Source organism: Anas acuta, chromosome 2 (assembly GCF_963932015.1).
Source record: "Anas acuta chromosome 2, bAnaAcu1.1, whole genome shotgun sequence".
Taxonomy (NCBI): domain Eukaryota; kingdom Metazoa; phylum Chordata; class Aves; order Anseriformes; family Anatidae; genus Anas; species Anas acuta.
Genome location: NC_088980.1, coordinates 27,029,875 through 27,056,985, shown reverse-complemented (window position 1 = coordinate 27,056,985; position 27,111 = coordinate 27,029,875). Strand labels below are relative to the sequence as shown.

Genomic DNA, 27,111 nt, shown 5'->3' with positions numbered 1-27,111 from the left:
TTGAGGGTGTTCAATGGGAGATCTAACAGCAAAAAGTCAGGAACTGTGGAACTCTGCTTCACTTGATTAACTTAGAATTTAACTTTGATCTTTTCAGTACTACACCAAAATCATTTCCAGTGCACACACTTATTTTAATTGAAGCTACTTCTTCAATTCACTGTGACAAAAATAATTCATTAAACTCAGATTGGCAACTGAAAACCATATACATTTAATGCACTAAAAATATTTTGTTCAGAAGCAGGTAGTGCAGCAAAATTTTAGTAACATTCATTAAGAATCAATTCCACAGTGTAATATTTCCTCTGTATTTTGTAAAACATGAAAATAAAGGCAACAATTATCGTTCAATGCTAAAATATGGGCTGATTTTAGGGGGAAAAAGGTAACCAGACACTCAGTTTACATCAAACTAAATATAACGTAGCCTCTCCCATCCATAACGCTGTTTACTTAATTTATATTTATTCAAGCTATATTTATTCAACCCATCTACATCAAAACTTACATCAAGATCCAAAACATCCAAACATTTCTCTCATAACTGTATCATGGCTTACTGTCACCACCAAGAGAACCCGAAGAGCTCAACCAACAAAAATAATTGCATATAAATCCAACTTGGGAGAGCAAGAAGGCCAGAGACATGACCATGACCCTCAATCCACATGTTTTTTAAGGTTTCAAGGGAATATACAAACTGTCCCCAAGTTTCTTCACTAGATACCTCAGTGAGAGTCCACCATGCTTAGCTTAATGGTGCTTCAGTAAGTACGAATAAGATGTCAAGACATGCTTCCATTTAAGGAGGAAAATTATTTTGTATTAACTAGTATCCCATCAAATGTAATGCGTGCATATATATATATATATATATATATATATATATATATATATATATATATACACAGAGAGAGAGAGCTTATACATGTTCCTTTAGATGCATTTTGTCTGCCAAATATACAATCCAAGACTCTTTTAACTGTCTTTAATAAATATACCAGAAACTTTAAATATTTAAAAGTAGAGAGGATTTCAACAACTGGAAATACTAAATGCACTTGACTAGCAATTCAGCACATTTCTAAAGCAGTGAGGGTCATATTACTTATTCTAAATACCTGCACATTGTACTACAGCAACTACGTTTCATACAGGGCCTTCAATTTCTAATTCTGAATATGGCATCCCAGCTAGAAGCACTGGGTGTTTTGGAGGGAGAAAAGGAGGACAAGGACAATGTTACATTCTGTTCTAGCTTGCAGATTATTTCTGGATGCAGTTTATATTGCATTTATCTGTTTAATTATCTTAAAGAATATAGCCCAAGTCCCCACCAACTGCTCTTTTTTTTTTGTTTTTTAATTTCAACACCAGTTCTGTTCTTCCGGGTGGTTTAACAGTAACAAAAAACACATGAGACACACTCACAGAGTAGAACTATGAGCAGAAGTCAAATAACATCCCCACAGTATACCAGCTATCATCTTCTGCTTGCAGGTCATCGTTGTGGCACATCATCCTTTCAGTCCTTTCAAAAGGGGCTGAACACACTGGACTTTGACACGTTAGATTGACAGGCTGGCCCTTAACACTCCAAATGTCACATGTGAGCACTTCTGTTAGTTTAAGTCACACAGACAAGACAACAAAATTAATTGTTGGTTGTTCTCCATTTGGCAAAGATAACAGAGGGTATATTTGAGAAAAGCCATCAGTAGCAGAGCGGAAAGAGAGGTTTTGAAGTAAGAGCCCCTAATAACATGTTGTTTCTGTCCCACATTAAGGTTGATCTTCAGAGTCTAGATCAGAAGTGCCTAGACATGTTCTCACCAGAAAGGCCTTAACTTTGTAATTTATCCTCTGCACATGAAGTTCATTGACTTTAGGTACAGGCTGTAAGCAAACAGATGTCTTATGCTGCCAGGAACATGCAGAGGATTCGGAAGTTTCACTGGACCCAAGGGAGAGGGTGGGAGAGGAGACGAGGGAGGTAGTAGGCAAAAACACACATACCACGCCTTCTCAAATGAGAACACAAAAGAACAATATGAACATCTTTAGCTTTCCATCTAATTTATCAAAGAGAGGCTATAAAAGAAAGCATTTATTGCTCAAGTGTAGCTGCTAAGAAGGTAAGTGAATAAGATGGGCAGCTGAAAGATACATGTACCTGCTTAAGGTTAAGCTTGTGTTGCTCAACCAGTGAAAGGTATCAGGAGAATATCATGGAATCATGGAATTGTAATGGTTGGAAAAGACCTCCAAGATTGTCTGGTCCAACCATCCCCCTACCACCAATGCCACCCACTAAACCACATCCAACATTTCCTTGACCACCCCCAGGGTCAGTGAGTCTACCTGGGCAACCTGTCCCAATGCCCAACTGCTCTTTCTGAGCAGAAATGTCTCCTCATTTCCAACCTGAACCTCCCCTGGCACAGCTTGAGGCCATTCCCTCTAATCCTATTGCTAGTTACCTGTGAGAAGAGGCCGACCCCCAGCTCCCCACACCTTGCTTTCAGGTAGTTGTAGAGAGCAATGAGGTCTCCCCTGAGCCTCCTCTTCTCCAGACTAAACAACCCCAGTTCCCTCAACCGCCCCTCATAAAACTTGTGCTCTAGACCCTTATTAACAGGTAAAAGCCCTGTTTTATTTTAAACCAATTTCCACAGCAGTACTGCCTGCTTCAGGCTTAAAATATATACGTACATATATATATATATATATATATATATATATATATGCAGAGAAATAATATTTACTGAGTATTTACTGAGAACTTCAAAATGTAAAATATTCAATAACTTCTTACAATCACACATAGAACAAGAATGTGGCAGACAGCTTTTACTTATTTATTTGTTTGATTTAAAGAGAAGACAACCCCATTTCTTTTACAAGCCAGTGTTGTCAGCCCCAGTCCCCAAAGGAGCTGGAAAAGGTCCACACTGGTCAGGTCTCAGTGCTGGCAGCAGAGGGAGCCCAGAGGAGCTCTGCTGCTCGAAACCTGTGCCTGCAACACACCTCCCAGCTTAAGGCTGTGACAAGTTGCCAAAAAGTATGATCTTTAATTGTTTTGCTTAAAGTTTTTTCTCCTCATATTTTCTTAATATTTCTAAAATGGTAATTTAGTCTAATAGCAAAGATCTGATATAGTACTAAACTGTAGTCAAATTCTATTTAAAATCAAAAGCATATTATAACAAACCACAACTCATTATCTTCACACAGTACGCATATTTTGCTATCAACAACAAGATTAGGATGGGTATGATGTCTGGAAAGGCATATCCAAAACAATAATCAAAAAAAGCAGCTGTCTCAAGCCACAAAAAGAATTACAGATCTAAATTCATTAGCTGTAGCTTCTGCACATGAACAGAAGTGTCCTGGATCTGACCGGGAAGCAGCTTAACTCCTGCCTTGCCTTGCCTCCCTTGTGGCACACTGCAAGCATAACCAGCACCTTTTTTTTTTTTTTTTTTTTTTTTTTCCTGAAAAACAAACGAACAGGGGAAACCAGAGCAGATCTCACTTTTCTCCTCACTTCCTAACCGGCCCACCCTAGATGCAATGAACATGAGATTTGGGCTCCACAGTCTGAAGGTATTCAGGGTCCTGCCCATCACAAAGAGCCCTCCTGGTCACCTATACTTGAATTTGCTTGGGGCACCTTTTTCCCCTTCCATTAGAGGCTGGACCTGGCTCACACAGAAAGGAATGGTCACCTTGGACAGAGTTGAACCAAGCCACAAAGGGGCCAAGAGCCTGATGCCTAAGAGATGGCAACACGTTAACGTCTCTTCACACTGTTTTATGGTCTTTTTGTTTTTAATCTTTTGTCATCTCAATTAAAGAAAACAAAAATTACAACATACACCGGCTAGGGAGCAGAGACCACTATTCCAGTTTCCCTACTCTGATATCGCTGCAGCTCAATGAGTTATGCAGTATCAGAGAAGTTCCTACATTGTGCATTATTGAAGTAGAACCACTGTGCAAACAGAATAAATAGTGGTTGTCCTCCCTTCTGGGCTGTTCTAGACTTTGATGCTAGACAATGTGCTAAGCCCATGCAAAACTAGATTTTGAGGTCTCCTACTTCTTGGATGAATGCTTGAATAAGCACAAATAGACACCAAACGCATTTCAAGAAGAACATTTTGTAACTTCAGCTTTTGGTTTTGAATCAAGTGGACAGATGTGCCTGATGTACAGTGCCTTGATTCTAACACTTTAGCTCCAGAGCATACCAAGAATTCAAGCTTACTCCTTGGTTAGTGGGTCATTTTAGGCAAATATGCTCAAAACATTCCGTAAGCTGAATTTCAGAGATGTTTAATTCAATTTATCAGCTCACTCTTTCCTAATTTTCTATAACAAAATGCACAAGTTGGAAACTCTGTGTGGCTTCTTTCTGGGTCTCAGCTCTAGCTCACAGAGCAGTAAAGCAGGAGTAAATTTTTGTAAGTTCAGAATCTGTATATACATATGAATATATGAAGTTTATATTCTTCTATATATGAAGAAATATGAAGTTTATATTCAACTTGAGTCAGTATATCCAATTTCCTTTAAATCTTAGCAAAGCTCCTCCTTGTGCACCTCCTCATAACTGTGTTGACTTAATTTGTGAGTTAGTAAAAGAAAATAGTTCTAGGAAAAAAACAAATCTCTCTCCTTATTCTCTATCCTAATAAAGTGTGCACTGGTATGTGTACTTAATATCCATGCTTTAAAGATAATACTGACTGCTTTCTGATACAACAGCTATGGTAATGCTTTTGTAAATCAAATCTTCTTTTGTTGTAGCTTTCCCCAGCAGCAAGAACCAAACATGAAATCATTCGGAAGAAATTTAGGCAGGTTTCCTTTAAAAAAAAAAAAAAAAAAAAGGCAAAGAAATAGCCATGAATTCCCATTCTCTACTTCTCAAAAAAAAACAAAAAAAAAACAAAAAAAAACATACAAAATGAAACAAGGATAAAAAGTAATCCCAGGGGGTTTATGTTGTTCCTCCCCCTTACTCACCCTGGAACAGGAAAGCTATGAGCTTGAACTCCTGAGCAACTGCAGTATATTCCTGGTCTAGACAGGTCTGAGCAGAAAGAGCTTTAGAATGATATGGTCTGTCAGGAAAAATCCTCTCCCTGCCTCCCCCAGGATAGGCCTGGGACTCTGAATCATTTTAAGGAAGTTTGCCTGTTTTGAAAAAATAATGAGAATACTGTATGTGTTTAATGGTGGTCAGATGCTAAAGACCTCGTCATTAATCTGGGCATAACTGGAAGAAAACAAAAAGAAAACACCAGAACAAACCAAAAGACACACTCACAACCGACAGCTTACTAATACTGGCTACGAGAGCTCTCTCCACAGTTTGTGCTCATTCTCCTAGACAAAATACAGAAATCCATATTCACCTAGATGCCCTGACAAAAACAAACAAACAAAAACAACCACACCAGCAACACTAGCACAAAAAACCAAGGACATAAAAGGCTGTATATATGTACTGAGTGTATTTGAAGTCCCACATTTATCACAACTGCTGAGAAGGGGTCAAAGCAGAGACATTCACATCTTAACAATATTCCTGACTTCAACTGACTTAAGCTTTTGCATGATTTTCTGTCCCATCATCATTTTTGCCACACACACAGCTTTTGTAGCAAGTTACCAAGCTTAAACTGAGGAACCAATACACAAAATTAAGATTGTGATTGCAGCTTGTGATCAACACAGTTAACTATAACAACATCAAACTGTATGCTAATTATTACAGAAACATTACACAAACTTTTCAAATTGCTCATGCTGTCCCAAGGCAGCCCACGACTTTAGGAAGGCCTTTTATTCCCTCATTCCACACACCCCCACTCTTTTTTTAAAAACTTTTTTTTTTATATCATGTCACAGGATATCCTCATAACAGTGGTAGCATTACAAGAATAATTTATTTAAACATGCAAAAATCATAAAGGGAAGTGATCATGATCACCCACGCTCCCAAAACAAACAAACAAAAATCCATATAGTAATCCCTGGTCAATGTTGTGAACAAAAGCTTACTTCTGGCAGATAGAAGAGAGAATAATTTCAGAACTGACTCTGTGCAGCCCTCAATTGCTGGGGGAAAGCAGCATGAAGAAGCTGAAGATCATTCGTCTGCATGAGCAGAGATCAGAAAGTACATTACATTTTTGGCAAGCACCAAAGATGTGTAATGGCAAAAGTAGATGAAATAGCGCTGAAGTGCAAAACAATTGCCTGGATAAATCATCCATATCCTTTAATTTCTTTGGCCCTTACTGAAAGGTTCTAACTAGTGTATCAAGAAAGAGCAGCTAGGGAAAAAACACCTTTATGCACAAGGTAACAAGTCACTTTTCACATGGATGCCTACAATGTTAGTGACCTGAAACATTTGTGAAACACAGAAGGTAAACTGTTTGAGTTCCTTTATATTACCTAAATAAAAAAATAAAAACACATAAAAATAAGACAATGTCTCTCAGGCTCTCACGTCTCTCAGATAAAAAGAGGTAAACAGTCTACAGTTTGGTATCTTTTCTTCATCTAATGAAAAAATGCACCAAAACATTTACCAGAGATAGGAGGGGACGTGTGTAAAATCAGCTCAACATGACATTTCCTTCGGAGAAAATTAACAGTGGTTAACATCTGTGTAAGGCTGAATGACTTCAACCAGACAGACAGTGATTGCATGGGCTAATGACTAGGGCTCTCTTTGGAAAGAATGATGTTCTAACTATGCTGTAAATTGCTAAAAGACAGACTCCAACCTGAATTTATCATTTGCCAGGATAGCAACTTACACTCCTGGAACACATTTTCCACCACTCTGTTTTTCAGTTAGCCGAGCCGTAAGTTCGTCTGATGCCTTTTTTAGTCCAAACCTCATTTTCCTACAGATCTTGAACAATTTTCTCTGCATCATAAAGAAGTTTCTGCTGCTAGAATCGATTTAAGGACCAGCATAAGTTGGGAAATAAAGTTTACAGCCAGCATTTGAAAATCCCTACTTCTACTCTACATTTTGCTGTTCTTACAATAAGCAGCCAGGATTTTCCTTTCTTATATTCCAACCACACATTGCTTCAAGAACGCTACACAGACCACCGTCACCAGACTAAGGCGCTACATACTTAGTATCATTGTACTATGTATGGGAGTAAAATTGCCAGAATCCAGGTGTCAGAAGCGAACAGAACACTATGAACAAGGGTTAAAGAACATGAGGACAACTATGTAAATACATCGCTGCAGGACTGTCAAGTCCAAGGAATGCCCAGATCTTTCCTGAGGATAAGTGGGGGGGGGAGTAAAAGGGGCTGGGGGAAGGGGATTTTCTTAAGCATATTCTGCTTCCATCACTATTTTCAAGTTTTACAATCAGTAGGAACAAACCTCTCAGGAGCACTTTGGAGACCTGCACACTTAGAAGGTGACTATTATATATCAAGTCAGAAGGCAGTTAATATGAAAAACAGGAACACAACTCCAACCAATATTTTCTTAGAGGGCTGGCAGCAAACTGTCAAATGCATGTGTGACCTCAAAACAACCTTTTGCCAGATGCCTCTTTAACCTCTTACAATTACATCAATTTCTAAGAAGAATGGTACATTTTACCATTTTCCTCCTTTGGTTATGCAAATTAAGAATATGTACTTAAAAGACTGATTAAAAATGTTTGTTTCTGTGCAATTTCATCTATCTTAAAGCCTCAAAATAATTACCTCTAATACACCAGCAAATATTTAAACTTATTTTTTCCTCCCCAGGAATAAAACTGCTATAAGAGTTAAACAAAAAGTATTTATCTTCCTTCTTTTCTCCTTCCTTTAGTCAAATTCAAAATGAGATAACTTTAATATAGCTGTGAATAAAGGGGCCAAGACAGCATTTAGCCTAACCATCAAAGAAAAAAAAATGTGTTAATGCCTTTTTACCATTTTAAAGCATTTTTATCATAAAAAGTATGTTATATATCTTTCATTGTAACCAACAGACATAAATACATTGATTTGCATTATTCATACTCAAAATTCATCTGTATGCTAACATTTAAAAGGCATTTTTGCAAATTTAAATTAAAAAATCAAATACATATCATAATTGTGTTTATAGGGTCTCAAGCCTAGGAAAGCAAAGAAAAATGTAATGAAATGAAAAGTAGGTCATGTACACTAAAGTGCTAAACATTCTAACATCTGATCTGTGACTGAGAAAACTATTTTAAAATCTAGAAGTACACCAGTAAATGAACAATCCAACAGTCCTTTGTTGACAGAAAAATCCACTTTGATGAGGCATTAAAAAAAAGATTTTCTGCACTGTACAGCGTTTAGGAAAAAATATTTCCTTTAAGAAATATACCTACTTATGCAGCAAAACAATGAATTTCGGTTGTTCTGTAACCCAGTTCCTTTAATCTGCATAAGAGATGCTGACTGAGTTCACTCAACCAAATCACTACTGGCTTTCAGAATACAATCAACACATGCTTTTCAACAGTATTAATATAGCATGAAGCTTGTGCTCCTAATTATTCATGTTTTTGCATTCTGTTTTTCCCCCTGCTGTAAAATATGCAAATTTACTTCTTTGTGTTATTTAGGTCCCACATGGGCCTCAACAGATCTGCTTGGAAGGAATTACAAGCCAACATCTAGATACATGCTGTCAACATTTCAAGCTTCATTATTTTTATTAGTCTGGAATGCCATTATAAATTTGATATTAGGTTTTTAAAAGCTTTTTATAAATCTGATGAAAACCTACAGTCTAATAAAATGGTGTACTGATAATTACTACTCCTCGACTTTGTGTGCACGCGCGCGGGCGTATGAGCGAGACAGAGAAAAGCACTACAACTACTGAATACAAGAGAAATCACCATCTAGCGGTACTATGGAAAAATGCAGTTTGTTTTTGTGAAAAAATCAGTACCCAGGAGGATTAGTTTGACTTCATTACTGAATGGAGGGTAGCCATTACCTCCTTATGCTGCTAAAGATCAGTAACAGGAGAGGACTGTTTCTTCTCTTTCTGAGTTCTTCCCCCCTCTCTTTTCAGTCAACTCTAACTGGAAAATTCAATGCCCAGATGAGCTATTTTTAAGTTTAAAATCCAGAAAGCAGCAGTTCAAGAAATAGGTCACTTAATACAGCAACTTCTTGGAGTGCACCAAAGCAATCACTTACCTTGGTGTAAGTTAACACATATGAAATATTATATAGAATTCCCTAAAATCTCAGATTATTGTAAAGTTAGTATTAAAGGTTTTAAACCTAAACATAAACAAACAAAAAAAAAGGCAGCTTTTTTTTTTTTTTTGGAAAACTGCAACATTGGAAAGAGATACACAAACACTCATATAAAAAAAAAAATAAAACAAAAACATAACATAAGCCTACTGATGCAGAAAGAAAGAGGACTGTGAGCCACTGCTTTTTTCCAACTGGTACAAAGCCTCGTGCATTTCTTAAACGTAATAGTATATTTTAAAACACTGCAACATCCCGGCCTTCCTTACTAGTGCCACTAAAAGCTCTTCAAATATTAATGAAAAAAACAGCGTAGAGATTCACAGGAATCTACTACACGTCACTACCAACTCATAGAAACCAAACAGCAGCAGCAACACCAAGATCTTACAGATCTTTCTTGATGCATTTCATCTCCGAGGTATACATACACACAGGAAAAGCCAAAAAACTGTTTGAATTGTACTAATAAAATAGTATGGAGGTAGTCCTTTTATTTGGAAGGGTCAGTATATTTCTCTGTCATAATACATTCACTCTTGAAAATTTTAAAACTGCAGATTTTTCTCAGAACCCCAAATTTAAGATCTTCAACATGGATGTAGAGATCTATTTTACTAAGGACAACATGTAAACAATACAGATTTTATTTTAAGACATATTTACACATTGAGTGACAATGTGGGTGTCCCTTAATTCAAATGTGCAATTTAACCAGTTCTTCATTCCAAAATAGAGTACCCCCAAAAATATCCGTATGTAGATTAAATTAATGGAAACACAGAAATGACGAGAGAAACAATATATGCAATATTACTCTACAAAAAAACATAGTTTTTCTGTTTTCCAAAACTAAAGACTGACTGGTGTCAATCATTTTACTATTTTATATCTCTGGTACAGAAGACTTCCTGATTTAAGGATATTAATTTGCAATGTAACTACAGTTAACACAGGGAAACATTCAGGTGGCTGTAAATCATACCTTTCACAGTCTCATAGCTAAATGATGATGCTTCTGCCTACAGATGAGGATAAGTCCATATAAAAGGAGTTATAATACTGAATTAACTCAGTAATATACATTCTGAATATATCAGAGGAAGGTTCAAGTACTTCACTGCAGATAAAACCAAAGTATGATTGCTTTGCAGAGATTGGGTTAAGATAGGAAGTCATAACTGACAACTAAAATTTGGACACAAGAATATCTGCTACCATAATTTATCAAACTAGTTGCAAGTCTGACCACACTTGTGTAGTTGAACTCCTTCTCTTTAGACAGGAGCAGTGGTTAATTCAATTCACCTGGATTCACTTAAATATCACAAGTCCTTCTCCTTAACGGCAAAAGTGGTTTGAAATTTTTTTTTTTTTTTTTTTTGTGTATGACTACTTGTATTCTTTTTAGAGGAAAAGTAACAGGCAAAAATCACACTTACTCTAGTAATGATAAACGTAATAAACAGGTATTAATCCAAAAGTTGTTTACTATTTCTGCATGGCCTCCAAGAATCTAGAAGGCAGTCGGGAAAAGGTAGGCTTATAGAAAAGACCTGTCTTCTCGAAGTTCCTGCCAACCCTTCTAGTCATGATCATAACTCCTCTGTGACTGTGACAGTAATTCCACTCCACTGAGAATCCCATACCTTGCCATTTTTTCCTTGAATACTTACTCTTGTATCTTTGAAAAATTCTGCAACTGAATAGTTTGACCTCAGAAAAAGACCTCTAGGTGACAGTCAGCTGCAATAATAGTCCCTAAAAGTTAGATACTTTTACAAATCAGGCTTATCAGTATCAGCAACTGAACTATTTCTCCAAGCCACTTACTCCATTCCAATTTGCCACATAAAAAGTCCCCTGAAACAAAACAAAACAATAAAACAACTCTTAAATCCATGAAACAGAACGGTCTTCAAAACATAAATAAAAATAGATAAAGCAGACTTGAAATTGGGCACCGTCAAAGATCTCCTCCAAATACTAGGAAGTCAACTCTGTCCAGCCCCAAGTGCACCCATCAGGCTCTGCAGCCTCTTCCCCAGCTCCATGGGTTTGGCTGTCTGTGCCCATGGATGGCACTGATGTAGCAGAACGAAAGGACGTGGACCAGGATTTTTCCCACAGCTTAGAGATGTTCTGGTCTCCTTGTTTAGGCAGCATGGGGCTATGCCCCTCCTTGGCGAGGTCTCTGCCCGTGCCTGCCTGTCCTCTCATCACCTCCACTGGCTGCAGGCTTACCTGCCCTATGGAGCAGCCGCCCTCGCTGCTCCTGAACACTGGCTTATTTCTAATTTTGCTGCAAGAGTAATTAAGACCCTGCACATCAGCATCTTAAAATAAATCTGAAAAAAAATGAACAGTTAGCAGTAGTTTTTTAAGAGAACGTGCAGAACAATATCCTGCAACAAGTAAGATTTCAGTTGTCTTCAAACTAACAGAAAAACCTCTCACCACCCATCACAGCAGAACCATCAGCGTTATGTGGATGTTTGCAGAGTTTCTGATCGTCTTGCCAAAAAAACACACAGAAACAGCACTGCTGCCTCAATTCTCCAATTCGTGATCTTTGACAGATAATAGGAGTACCAATCACGTGCATCTTTGATATCTGATGGGAGATTTTCAGCTGTGTGTCAAACCAATGCACTAGTACTAACACGTCTTCTTCTACATGGCTATCAATAATAAGAATGGATGATAGACTGGAATGTGTGTAATAAAAGCCAAAAAAAATCCTTAAAAAACAGCTGCTCTTCAAGAACCCTAAGCTAACTCAAAACAAACAATGGCATTCAGAACATTAACTTGAAAAGCAATTTGTGATGATCAGACAAACCCTTAAAACATTTTTCATACCTCTATGTTTGATTCACGGTTTAAAATCAATTGCATGTGCTGTGCATATCTCATATTTTTCAGAATAATAGCTGTGCTTGTTTCAAAACAAGCATCACTTTTTCAGATTCACAAAGAGATGAGACGACCAGCATCTGGAAAATGGGTGAACTGGTAATCAGGCATAAAAATGCTTCAGTTTTTGTTATTAAAATCATATTTTATATTTATTTTGTAGAGAATGAGTCGATATTTTTTTCTTAGCTCCTCTGTAGGCAATGATTTCTCCCTAAAATTAAAATACAGAATTTCTTTGAGTTACTATGCTGCAAAGTTGATTTTTGCTGCTTCTGATGTTTTTATGAGTTGTCCTTTTACTAGAAGAATTTAATTCAGATATTGAAATTCCAAATATATAAATATTCTACAAGTATATTTTTAAAATATTGAAACACATAACAGCACTTGAAGGAGTTAAGAAAAAAAAAAAGCAAAAAATATCCTCAAGATTTCACAGGGGATAGCTCTGGTGGTACTTTCTCAATAAACATCAAACCTCTTTCCCCCGTTTTCAAAAATCAGATGATACAGAGAGAAAATAATTACATATTGTTAATTTCATCTACACTGAATTGGGATGCCAAATACTCTCATTACATTATTATATAGACTTATTTTATACTTGTGAAGGACACAGCATTTGATTATTTCTTGATAAGTCTCTTTGAGACCCCCAGTAAGATTCCTTAATGCCCTTATTAGTGGTGCATGGTATGAACAGCCTTGCAAGGAATTTGTAACAGACAAGCTTCTCCGTATTACAAGAGTGGAAATCAGGAGAAAGCATCCCCTGAAGATGTATTTTTCTCTTTTTTCTCCATGAAAGAGAAGCAAAGAACTTCCTCACTTGTCCACAGAGTATTAGTGAATGAGGCTTTTTGTTCTTATATGCTTTGAATGAAAGACTGGATTTAGGAACCAACCTAAAACATACAAAACTTAATTCTTACCTCCCTTTGACACTGTTCACTGCCTAAAGCAGTATTCACATTAACAACCTGGAAGTGCAGTTCTAAAGATGGCTGTCCTTAAACTACTGCTGAGATTAGCTGAAGGCTTTTAGTGGTGGTGTTCTAGAACACTTACATCTGAATTTTAAAAAGTTTCAATACCTCCCATCTGAGCAAGAAAAAACAAACTTGCAGAATAGCTATGGTTTTTGGACTGCCACTATTCATAGACAAACAAAACTTCTACATATCTACTTACATGTATTTAATTCTGCAACTATCTGTACACAGCAAGACAATGTGCTCAACTGGTGAGACTGACAGTAATTCTTTTGCCAAGTAGAAGTTAGGATGAATAGACAGTCTATTTCATCATGGTCTGCAAAATTAATTGCTGTCCAAACAAAAAAATAGTAAATAGAAATAACAGAAAATTAAAGCATAATTGATAATTCTTCAAAATTTAAATAGTCACTGAGAGCATTTAAGGAAAAAGGAACAAAGCTAAATTAAAAACAGAATTGGGACCAGCAGTTGTGGCACATAAGCAATCTTTGGATGCAGATCTCTCTGCCTATTACACAATTTGAAGCTCTAAATAGCCTCCAAATTTTGCGGGATAATGGTGTATCCCCTTCCACCTTTCCAGAGTGAAAGTGCTGGAGCAATTTGATGTAGACATCAAAACACAGAGTCACATGTGAAATCAGATCTATTTTAACAACTGGTAGATAGTTGGGGATATTTATTTTAATGGAAAACTATTACAAAGGATGTAAGTAAGCTCTCCTAAGAATGAGTTCCAGTAGTCTCTCGTATTATTAGATTTTGATAATCCAGCGGCTCTCTCGATTTCAGAATGCTCAAGCAACATTTGCATAGGTAAACACTGCAAGATTCCTGATAAGAACTCAGTAAATTAAAGCAGCAGAAACTGAGTATTAATGATGATAGTCTTACAAGGAAGAAAACTCAATTTTTCAAAAGAAGAAAAAATGGAAAGGATCAGTTGCAGCTTGGCAACAATAATTTCTGTATCCCCTGCATGCTTGAGCCATCCTACAGGACTGTGAAAGAGCTTACCTAAAGCTGCAGATTTGGCCAGTTCACAGGTGAACACACTCGAGATTAAATTTTGAATAACATAAAGACTTTGATGAAAATAAATCAGTTTAGGGTTTTAAACTAATCAAGAGTCACATTCTGAATTAGAACACCCACTCACCTTGCCTTCTAATATAAAAAGACATTTGGGGTAACGCCAAAAGGAGGGAAACTAATAACGAAAGTCATCTAACAGCTGCAATGATATATTCTTAACCCTAACCATAAAGCTAGAAGCATCAACTTTGAAGTTTCTTGCTCTGTAAGGAAATAACGTCTCCTTGTTTATAATATGAAAGGAAAATACAAAATTGCATTTTCAATGATCTTGAATAAGAGTTTGCACCTATTCAGAAAACAACATGAAGACACAAAGTTTCAGCTATTTAGTCTGTATAATGAGGGTAGGCATATAAACTCCTTCAGGAACAGTAAGAATTCCGAGTAATTTTTGTCATGGCTTATTTTAAATCTTTTTATTTGATCTAAGCATCTCAAAGACCTCTTTACATTTCAAAGATGACAAGAATCATTTCATACAGAAGCATCACTTACCCACAATAACAAATCCATCTGCTTCTCTCTCTGGCACTGCAATCTTCTTTGAATCTTGACTTTTTCGGAAGAAGCTGAACATAGCCTCTTTTTTTCTTCCTCTAAGTTGTTATCTAAAACGAAGACAATACACGTTAAGTAAATACAAGATAGCAGAATAGCATAAGAAGTTCATACCCCTCTGAATGCAAAATACATGATAATACAGCTAAATCTCTATTAACAGAGTTGAAGTAGCAGGCATTTGCACATCAGACAGAGTACCTTGTTAATGTAGCAATTGACTTCAACAAGCAAAAAGAATAAATTACAAAAGGCTCTTCTATGAAGTTATGGAGTAGAACTATTAAAAAAAATATCAATCTTTCTAAGGGAAAGTAAAAGAAGGAAACTACTGTAAGCTTTTACCAAGCACTTTTCCGTGTTCTTCTGCTACTTCAAGCTGTTGTTACACAAACTAACTGTAGTTAGTTCTCAAGTTCTTAAACTTGGAAGCCCAAAACACAATCCTATAGGAAATGCAACTTCATAATGCAGCAGTACTTGAATGAACTAACAGTAGATACTGAATGAAGTTACAGTAGATACTAAGTCTTAAGCATCTGTGCATCAGTTATAAAGATAAAACAACAACAACAAAATACACAATATCTGCAAATATCCATTTTCATTTTTCAAGTTTGTAAACCTACAGACAGCTTAACATTTTGGTGCATTTGATTAAGTTAACACTAACTCCCTTAAAAGAAACTGCAACAGGATTGAGCAGTTTTTCATAACAGTAATTCACTCAATAATTCATAATCTTCCAAACTGGGTAGGAACTATGACTTCACATCAGCTAGAAAAAAGCAGGTAAAGCATAACACGAATGGGATGGATGTGTTAACTGGAAAAGATTACGCTCAGTATCTCTTTCAGGGGCAGAAGACAATATTGAAGCAATGTTAATAGCTTAAAAAGGACAAATCCATCTGAAAAACCTTATAAGCATTAGCCACACGATGGCCAAAGGGGCCAGCTTTTACCAAATTAAGTCCTATGCATCCCATATAGTTGGACAGATCAAGAAACGTTGTTCTAAGCAAATTCTCTAATGATTCTGAACTTTAAGTTGCAGACTTGAGGAAGATTCATTCCTTTAATTACCGGGGTTGTAAGAAAAACTTCCTAAGCAAGCCGCACTCTTCTGAAGACCAAACAACAGAAGCCACAAAGCACGTATGTACAGGTTCAGCTGACTGAGAGGACTACTGATGTGCCACCACCTACTTTCTGTGCTCTATATAAAGTGCACACCGTGCAGTGCAGCAACTCTAACTCTAACACTTCTACAGAGCTGAGACAACAAAAAAAGGAAAGCAGCACTCACCAGCAGCTGCCACTTGGACATTATTAGCCCTCCTCCAGCTCCCTGGCAGAGAAGTGCCCCGAGTGCTGCCACGGGCCCCTGGACATCGCTGCCCTGCGCAGCAGCCTGCACGTGGTCTGGCTCAAAGTGCCGGGTGTCAAACAGCCACCAGGGTTTAAGGAAAGGTACAGAAAACCTTTCTCTGCTAACATAGCAGTATCAAATAGAGAAAGTCGAATAATTTTTGAGTCCAAGGCAGAGTTTGAGGAGTAGAACCCTGATTAACTTCCCCGACACACATTTCAAGGTGAAGGGAGTGACAAACTGACAGCAACGCATACACCCTAACATACACACCCAGGAAAATCAAAGCCAAACCTGAAGAAAATAGGCACACCACTGATAATATTGGTTTGCACTATATCTAACAAAGAAGAATTATGATGAGTGAACCACAGAAGACCACAATGTAATATTTGTATTCAAAAAAATATAAAACCAAACTGCTGGATTAATTATTTGCCAAAATTCCTCACTTCCCACCCAAGTATTCATGATACCATAAGCAAGACTTTTTGTGCCCTGGCCAGTGACCTGCAGCACTTCACTTGACAATCAGCACCAACTATTCACCAAGTATAAACCACCTCGCACCCTGCCGTTAGGAGCACATCAAATACTTGCACGCAGCACATCACAGAAAGCCCTTTCTGAAGTGTAAGCATCAGCTTTCAGAAGGGCGTATAAATAGCACGTTGCAAAAATCAGCAGCGATTCAAGCCGGGGGCCGATACCCACGAATGAAATAGAGTACCCCAGAGGCTGGCCAGCTACTGCTTGCTATGCTGACGCAGTGGAATTTCTATCAATCAACCAGCCAGTCTCAGGTACGTGGTAATACCAAAAATAAATGTTAATTATCTGCACTTTATTCTTTTGCGCTTGTTTTCTTACCTTAGCACGTGAAATACTGATATTTCCAGCCCCGTGGAGATTGCATAGCGCAAACTCCTAATTGCCTCATTTATTCCTTACCTTCCCCCCACGCCCGGGCTCAACACATGGCGCCAGCAGCATATTCCTTTTTTAGCCCTTAGGGAATAAGTCTTCTGCTGCTACCAATTAGGGTTGTCAGTCCCATAGTTCAAGTGGTAAAAACCTGTGCTGCAATGCTCCAGAGTCAGGTTTCTGCTCCAATGATGTATGAAGGGGAGGCAGTTGTGGAACAGTTTAAAATGCAATTTTACCTTCTTCCTAAGCACGCAACAAGAAGGAAAATCAACGTGATGTGTAAAATCTTATAGGTAGCTTTGGTAAAGACTCAGATTCCAGCCAGCCACTTAAGGTGCCAGAGCTGCAGTTGCTCCAATCACATTTTTCTCTTGGAGATCTGTGTTACCGTACAGTTTGCAGCTGTGTCGGGCACCGTTCTCCCTCCTCTCTTGCTTGCACACAGAAAAGCATCTTACATATATACGTAACATCTGCACAATAAAGTTGTATAGGAAACCATGAATGTAATCTTTTAAATCCTGCATATTTAACATAATCTTCAGTGTTTTGAAAAACAACAACAACAAAAAAACAAACACTGCAGCCATTACAACTCAGAGTAGATTAACAATCGGTATGATTTGATCTAGCCAAATTAACATTACAAGCACTTTCATGTGCTCTTTTTTTGTTGCTGTTGACAAAAGATGAAACTTTTGGGAAAAAAATGGGATACTGAGAAAAAGATGAAACTCATCCTATCTACATAAGGCTCAATCTTTACTTTGTAGCTTTCAGTTTGTGAAGTGGCTTCTTTACCTAAATTGCACAGCCAGCAGTTTATTTGTTTTTCCTTCTAGAGAAATAAACACATCTTTTTGTTTGAAGCAGAAAAAGAAACAAAGTACCCCATAAACTCAGGCCTCAAATTCTTACTCTGATAAAACCACTGGGCCAGCAGTGAGAAATACGCTGTGCTTGGGGATTGTGAATGTTGGGAGGGTGGTAAGGAATCTGCATATTAAAACAGAAGAGCATGCTTTGTGAGGCCATTTCCTTCTCTGGGTGTTCACCACTTCAAAACAAAACTTGTGCCTGTAGATCACCCAGGTCTGTGTAACTGATGTGGAGGCAGGAACTCACTGACTATTACTTGCTATATTTCAGTATCGTTCCTGAATACAATTAACTTTAAATTAAATAAGAAACAAAAAAGAAAAAAAGGAGGGGGGGGGGCACAGAAACAACAAGTAGAGCTGTATTAAGTATGGTATAGGTAAAGGAAAAGTCCTAGATGGGCAATACATTAGTGATATTTGCTCTCTTTAAGAATTTTATCAACTGGTACTTCAAAAGCAAATATAAATCTCTCCAGCAATGTGAAATGCAAACACTGTTTCTTGAATTACATGTTAAAAACAGAACAAAGAAACACAGAGTTGAATGGAAACACTCACGCTCTGGAAGATAGGAGCACAGTTTAAGCACTTACAGAGTCAGGCTGAGTTTTACTACTTGTAGGTAAGTTGAGGTTTCATTTAACTAAAGCTGAAAACAACTGATTTCTGCACAAATTTCATTTCAGAGTAAAAACTAAATCTGAAGCTGGCAAATCTGGATGCATGTTCACATAAACCAGACAGAAAAGCATTAAAGGATTTTTTGTCGATGGTGGTGGGTTTATTCATGTTCTGCTTTTTTTTTTTAAATGAAGCAGTCAGCACAAAATCACAGAAAACACATCCACCAGTCAGAGACAGCACCACGTTTCTGCAGTAATCTATCCTATATAGCACAGCACTTTCCACTTCCAGATGGGTTTAATTGTATTTCTGTAAGAGACCTGAAATTGAATTCACTGCCTAAAGATAAAAATCTCCCTTGGCAGGAATATGCAATTCCCGTCTCCTCATGTTTCCCCCTCACCAAAAAGCGAGCATAGTTTTTTTTTCCTTTCTCCAATCTCAGTTGTTAAGAATAATGCTTTTGGCACCGCTTCAGTCATTAACAAGTAATAAACTGCAAACTGTAACAATTCTGTGAGGCTGCAAGAAATATTTTGTCTTTACGTGAGGCTCTGAGACCATACATGGGATTGGGCAAAGATGAGTTACAGAGCTGCACAAAGGGGTTAATTTATTCCTCGTGCACTTTGCCAGTCTCCTTCGACAAGAGCTATGGGTGACCTTTGAGCCAAACCAATATGTTACATCCCAATACCATTTTTTGTATGCAGTAAGGACCCTAGCATTTTTAGCATTACTTTTCAGCTTTCTCCTGCATGTTCACAAGTGGCAGAAGAAGGAAGATAATTCAGTATTTAAAAAAAAAAAAGCAAAGATGTAGACTAAGATAAAGAGAGGATGCTTGGGAATTCAGCAAAGCAGAATTGCAAAGATGTAGACTAAGGTAAAGAGAGGATGCTTGGGAATTCAGCAAAGCAGAACTGCAGTGGCACTGCTGGTAAATAAATGATGAAAATAGCTCAGAAAAGATGCAAAGCTGATCTTTAAGAAACAGACTCATTTCACAGGCGGCTGTTTAAGCTACACAGACTATGGAAACAGAAAACAAGAGGGCGATTCTCTCCTCCATGTAAACACCCACCGTTATTCGTCAATAAACTAACAGCAAGCGCAGCGAGGCCGCACAGTTCATAGCACTGCACAACCCGCTTAGGACACGAAACCGACCAATTTAGGGTCAAGACCACGCATGTCAAAAAGATTTTTTTTTCTGTGACGCCAGGAGATGAGTTTAAAAGCTTTTAACCTAGTATAATTTAATATGTGAATAATTAAATAAATAAATAAATAGATAGATTATTTCTTTATCTGGCATTAACATCAGTCTTATTCCCGTAGTTTAGGCTTTTTCACAGTATAAGGAAGGAAAATAAGCGCCAAGAGGAGTACAAATACCAATATAGATATATTTATATACTTAACAAAACACTAAGGAAGGCATTTTTTCTTAAATTCAATCTGAATATTTATTTCCATAGCTTTTAAAACCGAAGGGAACCAGAAACACCAAGCGCCCGCCTCCCCCGCCCCGGCCCGCGGTCACCCACCGGCCCGGCCGCCGCCTCCACTTCCGCCTCGCCGAGTCCCCCCTAGCAACGCCCGCTCTTCCGCTGACGTCAGAGCAGCGCGGCCAGCCGATTGGCCAAACCTCGCCCCTTCCTCCCCGCTTCCCCGTTGCTAAGGGAGACGGGCGGGAAGGGGCGGCCGCCACGGGGGGGGGAGCCGCCGCCATGATGGAGGACGCGCATGAGGCGCCGCGGCACCGCATCGCCGCCGCCCAGCTGGCGCAGCACATCGGCCGGCCCGTCTGCTTCGTGGGGCGGCTCCACAAGGTCTGGGGACGCGGCACGGGGTCGGGCCCGGCCGCTGGGGGATGCTGCGAGGGTGTCGGAGCCCCCGGGGACACGCGGTTTGTTTTGCAGGTGCACCCCAGCGGGAAGCTCTTCGTGCTGGTGGACGGCGAGGGCAAGCAGGCCACCGTGGAGCTGAGCGAGCCCGTGAGTTACGGCCTCTCCTCGGGTTCCTGTTTTTAAATCTGGGCGCAATTTTCCCGCTTCGCCGTTTGGCACCGTCCCTGCTCCGCCCATCTTCAAGCCAGCTACCGCGGTCTTGATGTTAATTAGTTATCTTTGTCAGTTATCCTCGGCCGTGGGGTGGTTCTGTGTGGAGCCAGCAGTTAGACTCGGTGGCCCTCGTGGGTCCCTTCCAGCATCATACCAGCCTATAAATTTTCGGCTGGAGTTGGGAGAGGCATTTCCTTCCTTTTCAGACACATCCCTGTGTGGCTACTTTGTCTTCCTCATCTTAGTTTCATTTTCCTTGCACTTCTTCCTTTGCCTTTTTATTCACTGTCTTCCTATCCCTAAGAGAGTATTTTTTAAAGATAATCCAAAAACCTCAAGAATATGACATTCTTAGGAGTTTGTTGAGTTGACCTTTCACTCCCATCCTAAAATACTTCTCGTAGCATTTCAGTAAACTTCAGAGTTTGCTCAAAGCGTTCTTTCTTAAGAATGAATAGCATTCCAATCTTTGAAAATGTGAATGCTTCAAGTATAGGAATTACTTATTGGTTAGAAAGTCAACTAAGCAATTCCTATACCCATTGCATTGTAACTAATGTGCAGAAATATAGCTTTGATGTCAAGTATTGGTAATGGGCTAAGACCCAGGCATTTTCTTCTGTGTGTTTATTTTTGCCTCTGAGAAATGTTGTGACTGAAGGATTATTATGGCTATGACACCGCTTGATGGCTAAATTGAGCATGTCAGTAGTTGTCCCATTTTTCCCGCTGAATGAGTCGTTAAATGCTGGCAAGTCTGTCCATTTTGATATGAAATATTTGAATGTGATACCTTGACTTTCAAGACTTGAGTCCTGTTGATTAAAAAAAAAAAATGCAGTTTCTTCTAGTGAGGAGTTCTGTCGTACAATTGTGAAACTTGCTGTCTTCATTTCCAAATAGCAAGAAAATGTCTTTCCTAGAAGTTCTGGCCTGTATGTAAATCTTTCCTGAGTCTGTGTGTTTCCTGTGTTGGACTGTTACAACGTTGCATGTCAGCATCCAACCAATGATTCTCCAGCTTTCTGGGAAAGAGTAAATGGGTAAATTTTATAAATATGTAGCTACAGTGTTAGCCACTTCACAGCCTGTTCCACTGCTGTAATAAGTATGTAAGGAAGAAACTTGGTATGTGCAGAAATAACGTGCAGGAGTTCTATATTGGAAGGACATAAGTGAAGTGGTACCACATTTCCAGTAGTTTCCCCAGTAGCAGCGTATTGCTTGATATGGAATTTCAAGCAATTTGTTGTTCCTAGCTCCAGTGCTGTGCAGCAGAATCAGCAGGTAATTTGGTGATGCTAATTTGATTTTTGGTGTGTTTTCTAGCTAGATGAAGAGATCTCAGGAGTTATTGAAGTGGTGGGAAGAGTAACAAATCAGGCAACCATTATGTGCATGTCATACGTCCAGTTCAGAGAAGATAAAAGTCCATTTGGTAAGTAAGGATATATGTTAAGAGAAATCAAATTCGTGTTCTGAACATTTCTTCATTAAGTGAGAAGAGCATGATTATCTGTTCTTATGGACAACGTTATTCTTCAAGCTCACTGAAAAATAGTAAATGGACACAGGTGTGGGAATTACATACTGAATATGCTGTTTTACAGGTGAAAAGCAGGGACTGACTCAAGGCCTGAGCTGGTCAAGGTCCTTGTCTTGGTCTGATCATTCTCCCAGTCCCGGATTCTTTGTCTTCCCTTGCCTTGTACTCCTTTTGTGATTGTCCAGTTAGCAGGTCAAAAAAATAATCCTCCAGGTAGAAAGCAATGAGATGTGGCAGGCTTGGGAAAACTGGGGAGGGTGAGAGGGACTGAAAACACTCTGCTGTACTGCTTTCAAATAAGCAGTGCTTTAATGCTGTGGTTTGCTAGTGGGGAACTTAACAAGCTTTTCCTTGCCCTCTTTCAGATCTGGAACTCTACAACGAAGCACTGAAAATTATTCACGAATTCCCTGAATACTTCCCATTTGGCACCGGGAGGAACAATTGATTCTTCTTAGCATATATTTAGAGCTTCAGAGGGTGCAGCAGTACCTTAGCTTTCCTGCTTGACAGCATGATAATAGTTGCATTAGTTTCCACCATGCAGCTGTTGTATGCACCAGGTGTGGCTGGTGAAATTTACTTTCTCTGAAATTGAAAAGGAAGAAGCAGAACATTTCTGTGGCTGTCTCACTGTCTGTATATATTTAACCCTTTTGCATTCATGAGGAATGGTCTCTTGCAGGATTTGACTTGCTAGAAATGGAAGTTTTGTAGGCATTTTTTTGTTGTTGTTGTTTATTGAGGTTCCAGGATATTTAACACAAAACTTGTATTGAAGACATTCGGTGGGGTTTTAATGTAAAAAATATTTTTTAATTTCATTTGCTTTGGTATCAATTTATTAAATGGGGAGGGGAGATTTATTTTGCATCTTGATAATGGTCACTTCTACAATAAAAAGGTCTGATTATGTTTAACTACTTGTGTCAGTATTTTATCTTTGAGTGCTGTTTTCAGTGATACAGGGTGATTCCTATTCTACCTGCACACATAATTTAACGAAATTGAGTACTAGGTACTTGCCTTTTGCACTGATGTTAAACAGTTTAAAGCTGTAAGTGTCTAATTGAGCTTGAGAATTTCAAGTGCTATTGAGTTCCCATCACAACCTTCGTTCTTGGTGGACGTCAAGGTAGAAGTACCAGGATTCAGCTGGCATGTCATGATGACTTTAATCATACAAACTTCCACACAATTCCCAGTTTCATTACTATCCAGGCTATTTAACAGCACATAGAATTCTTACACTTCTTAAAGTAACACAAAGTGAAATCTAACTTCTGAAATACTTACTATGAAGTAAAAAGTGAAACAGTTCAAAGCATTTTAAATAAATATTTTATTTGGATCCATGTTCATTAATATTTAAGAAAAACAGGCTGCAGTTTTAACAATGAGATTTAGTGCCTTATTAAGATTGCTAGCATTGTGCTTGTTCATGGATATCTCAATTTTCAGTCAAGAAATTTATGTTTTAAAGACTCCTTATTTATCAAAGTTACCACAAATGACAGCCCTACTCTTAATTTGTGCAAATCATTAATGGATTATTAGTTCACCCATCCACAGGGTGGGTGATCAAGTTAACAGGTGATCTGTTTTTTCCAGATACTTAGAAGACAGAAAGTGACAAAGTTACTGTCACTGGAAGGAAGAACAACATCTGAAGTGTGGGTCAGTCTCATACAGCAAACAAGAAGGTGCCAATGGCACAATACCACGCTTTGTCCTGTAATGCTGTCCCTGCTATATTTTAGTGCTTAGCAAAATAAAATGTTGTTAATAATTACATGGTTATTTTACTAGCATTTAATTCTTAGGAATTATTCTTTAGAAAAAAATACGTGCTTATATATACATGTATGTTCAGTAAAATGTTACGTGCAAGTAGTCCTTACCAAGGCCTATCTGAGCCTAAAAGACTAGATTCCACCACTAGATGGCTATAGCACTTTACCCTGACACAGAGACCATCCTTGGATATGTGGCTGTGAGTGTAAATATTTGATGGCATCTGAGTGGTAAGTGCTGTAAGTCCCTTTGAGGCCAAAAAGGAGTTCTGGTGTACAAAGCCACCTTCATATAGCTAACTATCAGACTCGAGAAGATTGCAGAAAACTGGGCAAGCTCAGGAAGCGCAGGCTAGATGAGTAGACAGGGAGGTGGATTGAATGAATAACCCCAAGCACCAGTACAAGCATGTGCTGGCCTGAGAACTGTCAGCCCAGGAGCTGTACCACAGCATGCGGTCCTTCAGGAACGGACTGCTCCAGCATGGGCTGCTCTCCACCGAGCAGCACAGGAAGCTTCTCAGGTGAAAGGAGCTCCATCTGGGGGAAAAATGGGTTTGGGGTAAAAAGCAAGTGCCCAGCCTGGCCCCCAGCCTGGCAGACATTGCTCCTGTGAGCATGGAGCAGCCATTTCACATCAGAATTTTCTCACAACAGTCACATCAATTCCCTAAGTGTCTCCATCAGGGGCACCCCAAGAGCTGTGTAATGTCACCATGGAGTCACTGCCACCCAATGGCCTGACAAAAGGCAGCAGGCTATAAATGCCCCAAGCGTCCAGCCTGCGTTCAGTCTGGCTGGTGACACTTGAGAGGTTGAGGTCTGCCGGCGGCCCATCCTAGCCATCATCAGGCTGGTGCCACCTTCCCTGCGCGATGCCTTGGCCCGCTGGACCGGAGGAAGGTTCCAGCGCAATGCCGGGCTGGGGAGGTGGCGGCGGCAGCAGCGGTGGAGGAGCCCCTCCAGCTACAGGTCCCGCAGCGTCTCGCCCAGGAGCAGGGATCACAGCCCCGCAACCACACGACAGCTCATCCGCAGCTTCTCCTGGCACTGGGAGCAGGACGGGCGCAGACGGCCCCGGTCTCGCCAACGCCGGGGAACACGTCGTGGATGCGAAGGGCCCAGCAGGAGGAGCTAGGGGCTGGCGACCACACAGGCCACCAGGCTGAGCCCCGCGTTTAAAGAAAAAAATAAATCAATCTTAAAAAGCAACCCAGAGGGAAGTCATTTAGGGGATGGGAAATTATCAAGTGACTGGGTAACTGGGTGAGGGCAGCAGCCATAAAGGTGACCAGGCCCTAACAGGAAAAAGGCTGACAGAAAAAGTCTCCTGAGCCCGGGCCAGAAGAAAATGCCTGCCTGCCTGAGGACTGCTAGCCTGGGGGCTGTACCACAGTGTGCAGTCCTTTGGGAGTGGACTGCTCCAGCATGGGCTGCCCTCCACCGAGCAGCACAGCAAGTTTCTCAGACGAAAGGAGCTCCACTTTGGGTAAAAATCAGGCCCGTTTTATACCTTTCGTAACTGTTACACCTAAAAAAGCAGAGGACACAAACCACTATGGTAAAAATTGTGCATGTTTTATACCATTTACACCTTTTACCCATAAGAAGGCATAGGACAAGGGGGAATGCTCTTAAACTAAGGGAGGATATATTAGGCATTAGGAGGAACTTCCTCACTGCGGAAGGGTGGTGAGGCCCTGGAACAGGTTGCCCAGAGAAGCTGTGGATACCCCATCCCTAGAGGTGTTCAAGGCCAGGCTGGATGGGGGCTTGGCCAACCTGATCTAGTGGGTGGCACCTCTGTCTAAGGCAGGGGGGCTGGAGTTAGATGATCTTTAAGGTCCCTTCCAACCCGAGCCGATCTTGGTTGCCTGTAGCTAGTGGCGTCCCTGAGGGGTCAGTACTAGGAAAGTATTGTTCAACTTACTCATCAACAACCCCGCTGATAGAATGCAGCACACCCTCAGCAGCTCTGCTGATGACACCAAGCTGGGAGGAGTGGCTGATACCCCAGAGGGCTGTGCTGCCATTCAGAGGGACCTCGACAGGCTGGAGTGTTGAGCCGAGAGGAACTTCATGAAATTCAACAAAGGCAAGTGCAGGGTCCTGCACCCATGGAGGAATAACCCCAAGCAGCAGGACAGGCTGGGGGCTGACCTGCTGCAGAGCAGCTCTGCAGAGAGAGTCATAGAATCATAGAATCATAGAATATCCTGAGTTGGAAGGGACCCTTCCAAGAGTCCTGGAGCCCTGGTGGACAGTAGGCTGACCATGAGCCAGCAGTGGGCCTTGGGGCAAAGAAGGCCAACAGGATCCTGAGTTGCATTCAGAAGGGTGCTACCAGCAGGACAAGGGAGGTGATCCTCCCCCTCTACTCAGCCCTGGTGAGGCCACAGCTGAAGTAGTGTCCAGTTCTGGGCTCCTCAGTCCAAGAGGGACACAGAACTACTTGAGTGAGTTCAGAGGAGGGCTAAGACAATGAGAGGACCAGAGCACCTGTCATAGAGACAGGCTAAGAGAAGTGGGACTATTTAGCCTGGAAAAGAGCAGGCTGAGGGGAGACCTCCTTAATGCGTATATACATGTATACCTGAGGGGAGGATATGGAGAGGATGGAGCCAGTCTCTTTCCAGTTGCGCCCAGTGACAGGACAAGAGGCAACAGGCACAAACTGAAGCACAGGAGGTTCCGGCTGAATAGCGGTGGGCACTTCTTTACTGTGAGGGTGACAGCACTGGCACGGCTTGCCCAGAGAGGTTGTGGAGTCTCCTTCTCTGGAGATAGTCAAAATGCACCTGGATGCTATGGCATGCAACATGCTCTAGGCAATTCTGCTCAGCAGGAGTGTTGGACTAGATGATCTTCAAAGGTCCCTTCCAACCTTGTCCGTTTTGTGATTCTGCAACTGCAGCTAATAAAATAGCTGTAGCTATAGTTTTCTTAGAAAGCAACAAATCTTCCCCAAAAGCATGATTTTATTATTTAAAAGCAAAAACAAGGAAAAAAAAAGATGAGTAAACACACCTC

At 39.9% G+C, this 27,111-nt stretch overlaps 2 protein-coding genes across 4 annotated transcripts in view; one reads left to right on the top strand and one right to left on the bottom strand.

Moving 5' to 3' along the window:
• The window catches only part of UMAD1 (UBAP1-MVB12-associated (UMA) domain containing 1), a 79,570-nt gene extending 59,231 nt beyond the window's left edge, over positions 1-20,339 (bottom strand). The window contains exons 1-2 of one of the 3 annotated variants that reach the window (XM_068674022.1): positions 20,227-20,339; positions 14,810-14,922 (exon numbers count right to left, since the gene is read on the bottom strand). In XM_068674022.1, coding sequence (XP_068530123.1) covers positions 14,810-14,891 — 82 coding nt within the window. In that variant the 5' untranslated portion in view covers positions 14,892-14,922; positions 20,227-20,339. Of the gene's footprint in view, positions 1-14,809; positions 14,923-16,181; positions 16,301-17,195; positions 17,237-20,226 lie in introns of those variants that run through there. The other 2 variants (XM_068674025.1, XM_068674023.1) reach the window with 2 other exon arrangements.
• A 12-nt stretch (positions 20,340-20,351) lies between these two features.
• Positions 20,352-23,208, top strand: RPA3 (replication protein A3). Its single transcript, XM_068674026.1, has 4 exons — positions 20,352-20,511; positions 20,602-20,676; positions 22,072-22,180; positions 22,654-23,208. The coding sequence occupies exons 1-4, from the start codon at positions 20,410-20,412 to the stop codon at positions 22,734-22,736; spliced, it is 369 nt and encodes a 122-aa protein (XP_068530127.1). The 5' UTR covers positions 20,352-20,409; the 3' UTR covers positions 22,737-23,208.
• Positions 23,209-27,111: the final 3,903 nt, after the last annotated feature.

Coding starts and splice junctions, on each gene's coding strand:
- RPA3 (XM_068674026.1), top strand. CDS start 20,410: ATGATGGAGGACGCGCATGAGGCGCCGCGGCACCGCATCGCCGCCGCC. Junction 20,512..20,601: donor TCGTGGGGCGGCTCCACAAG/GTCTGGGGACGC, acceptor TTTGTTTTGCAG/GTGCACCCCAGCGGGAAGCT. Junction 20,677..22,071: donor CCGTGGAGCTGAGCGAGCCC/GTGAGTTACGGC, acceptor TGTGTTTTCTAG/CTAGATGAAGAGATCTCAGG.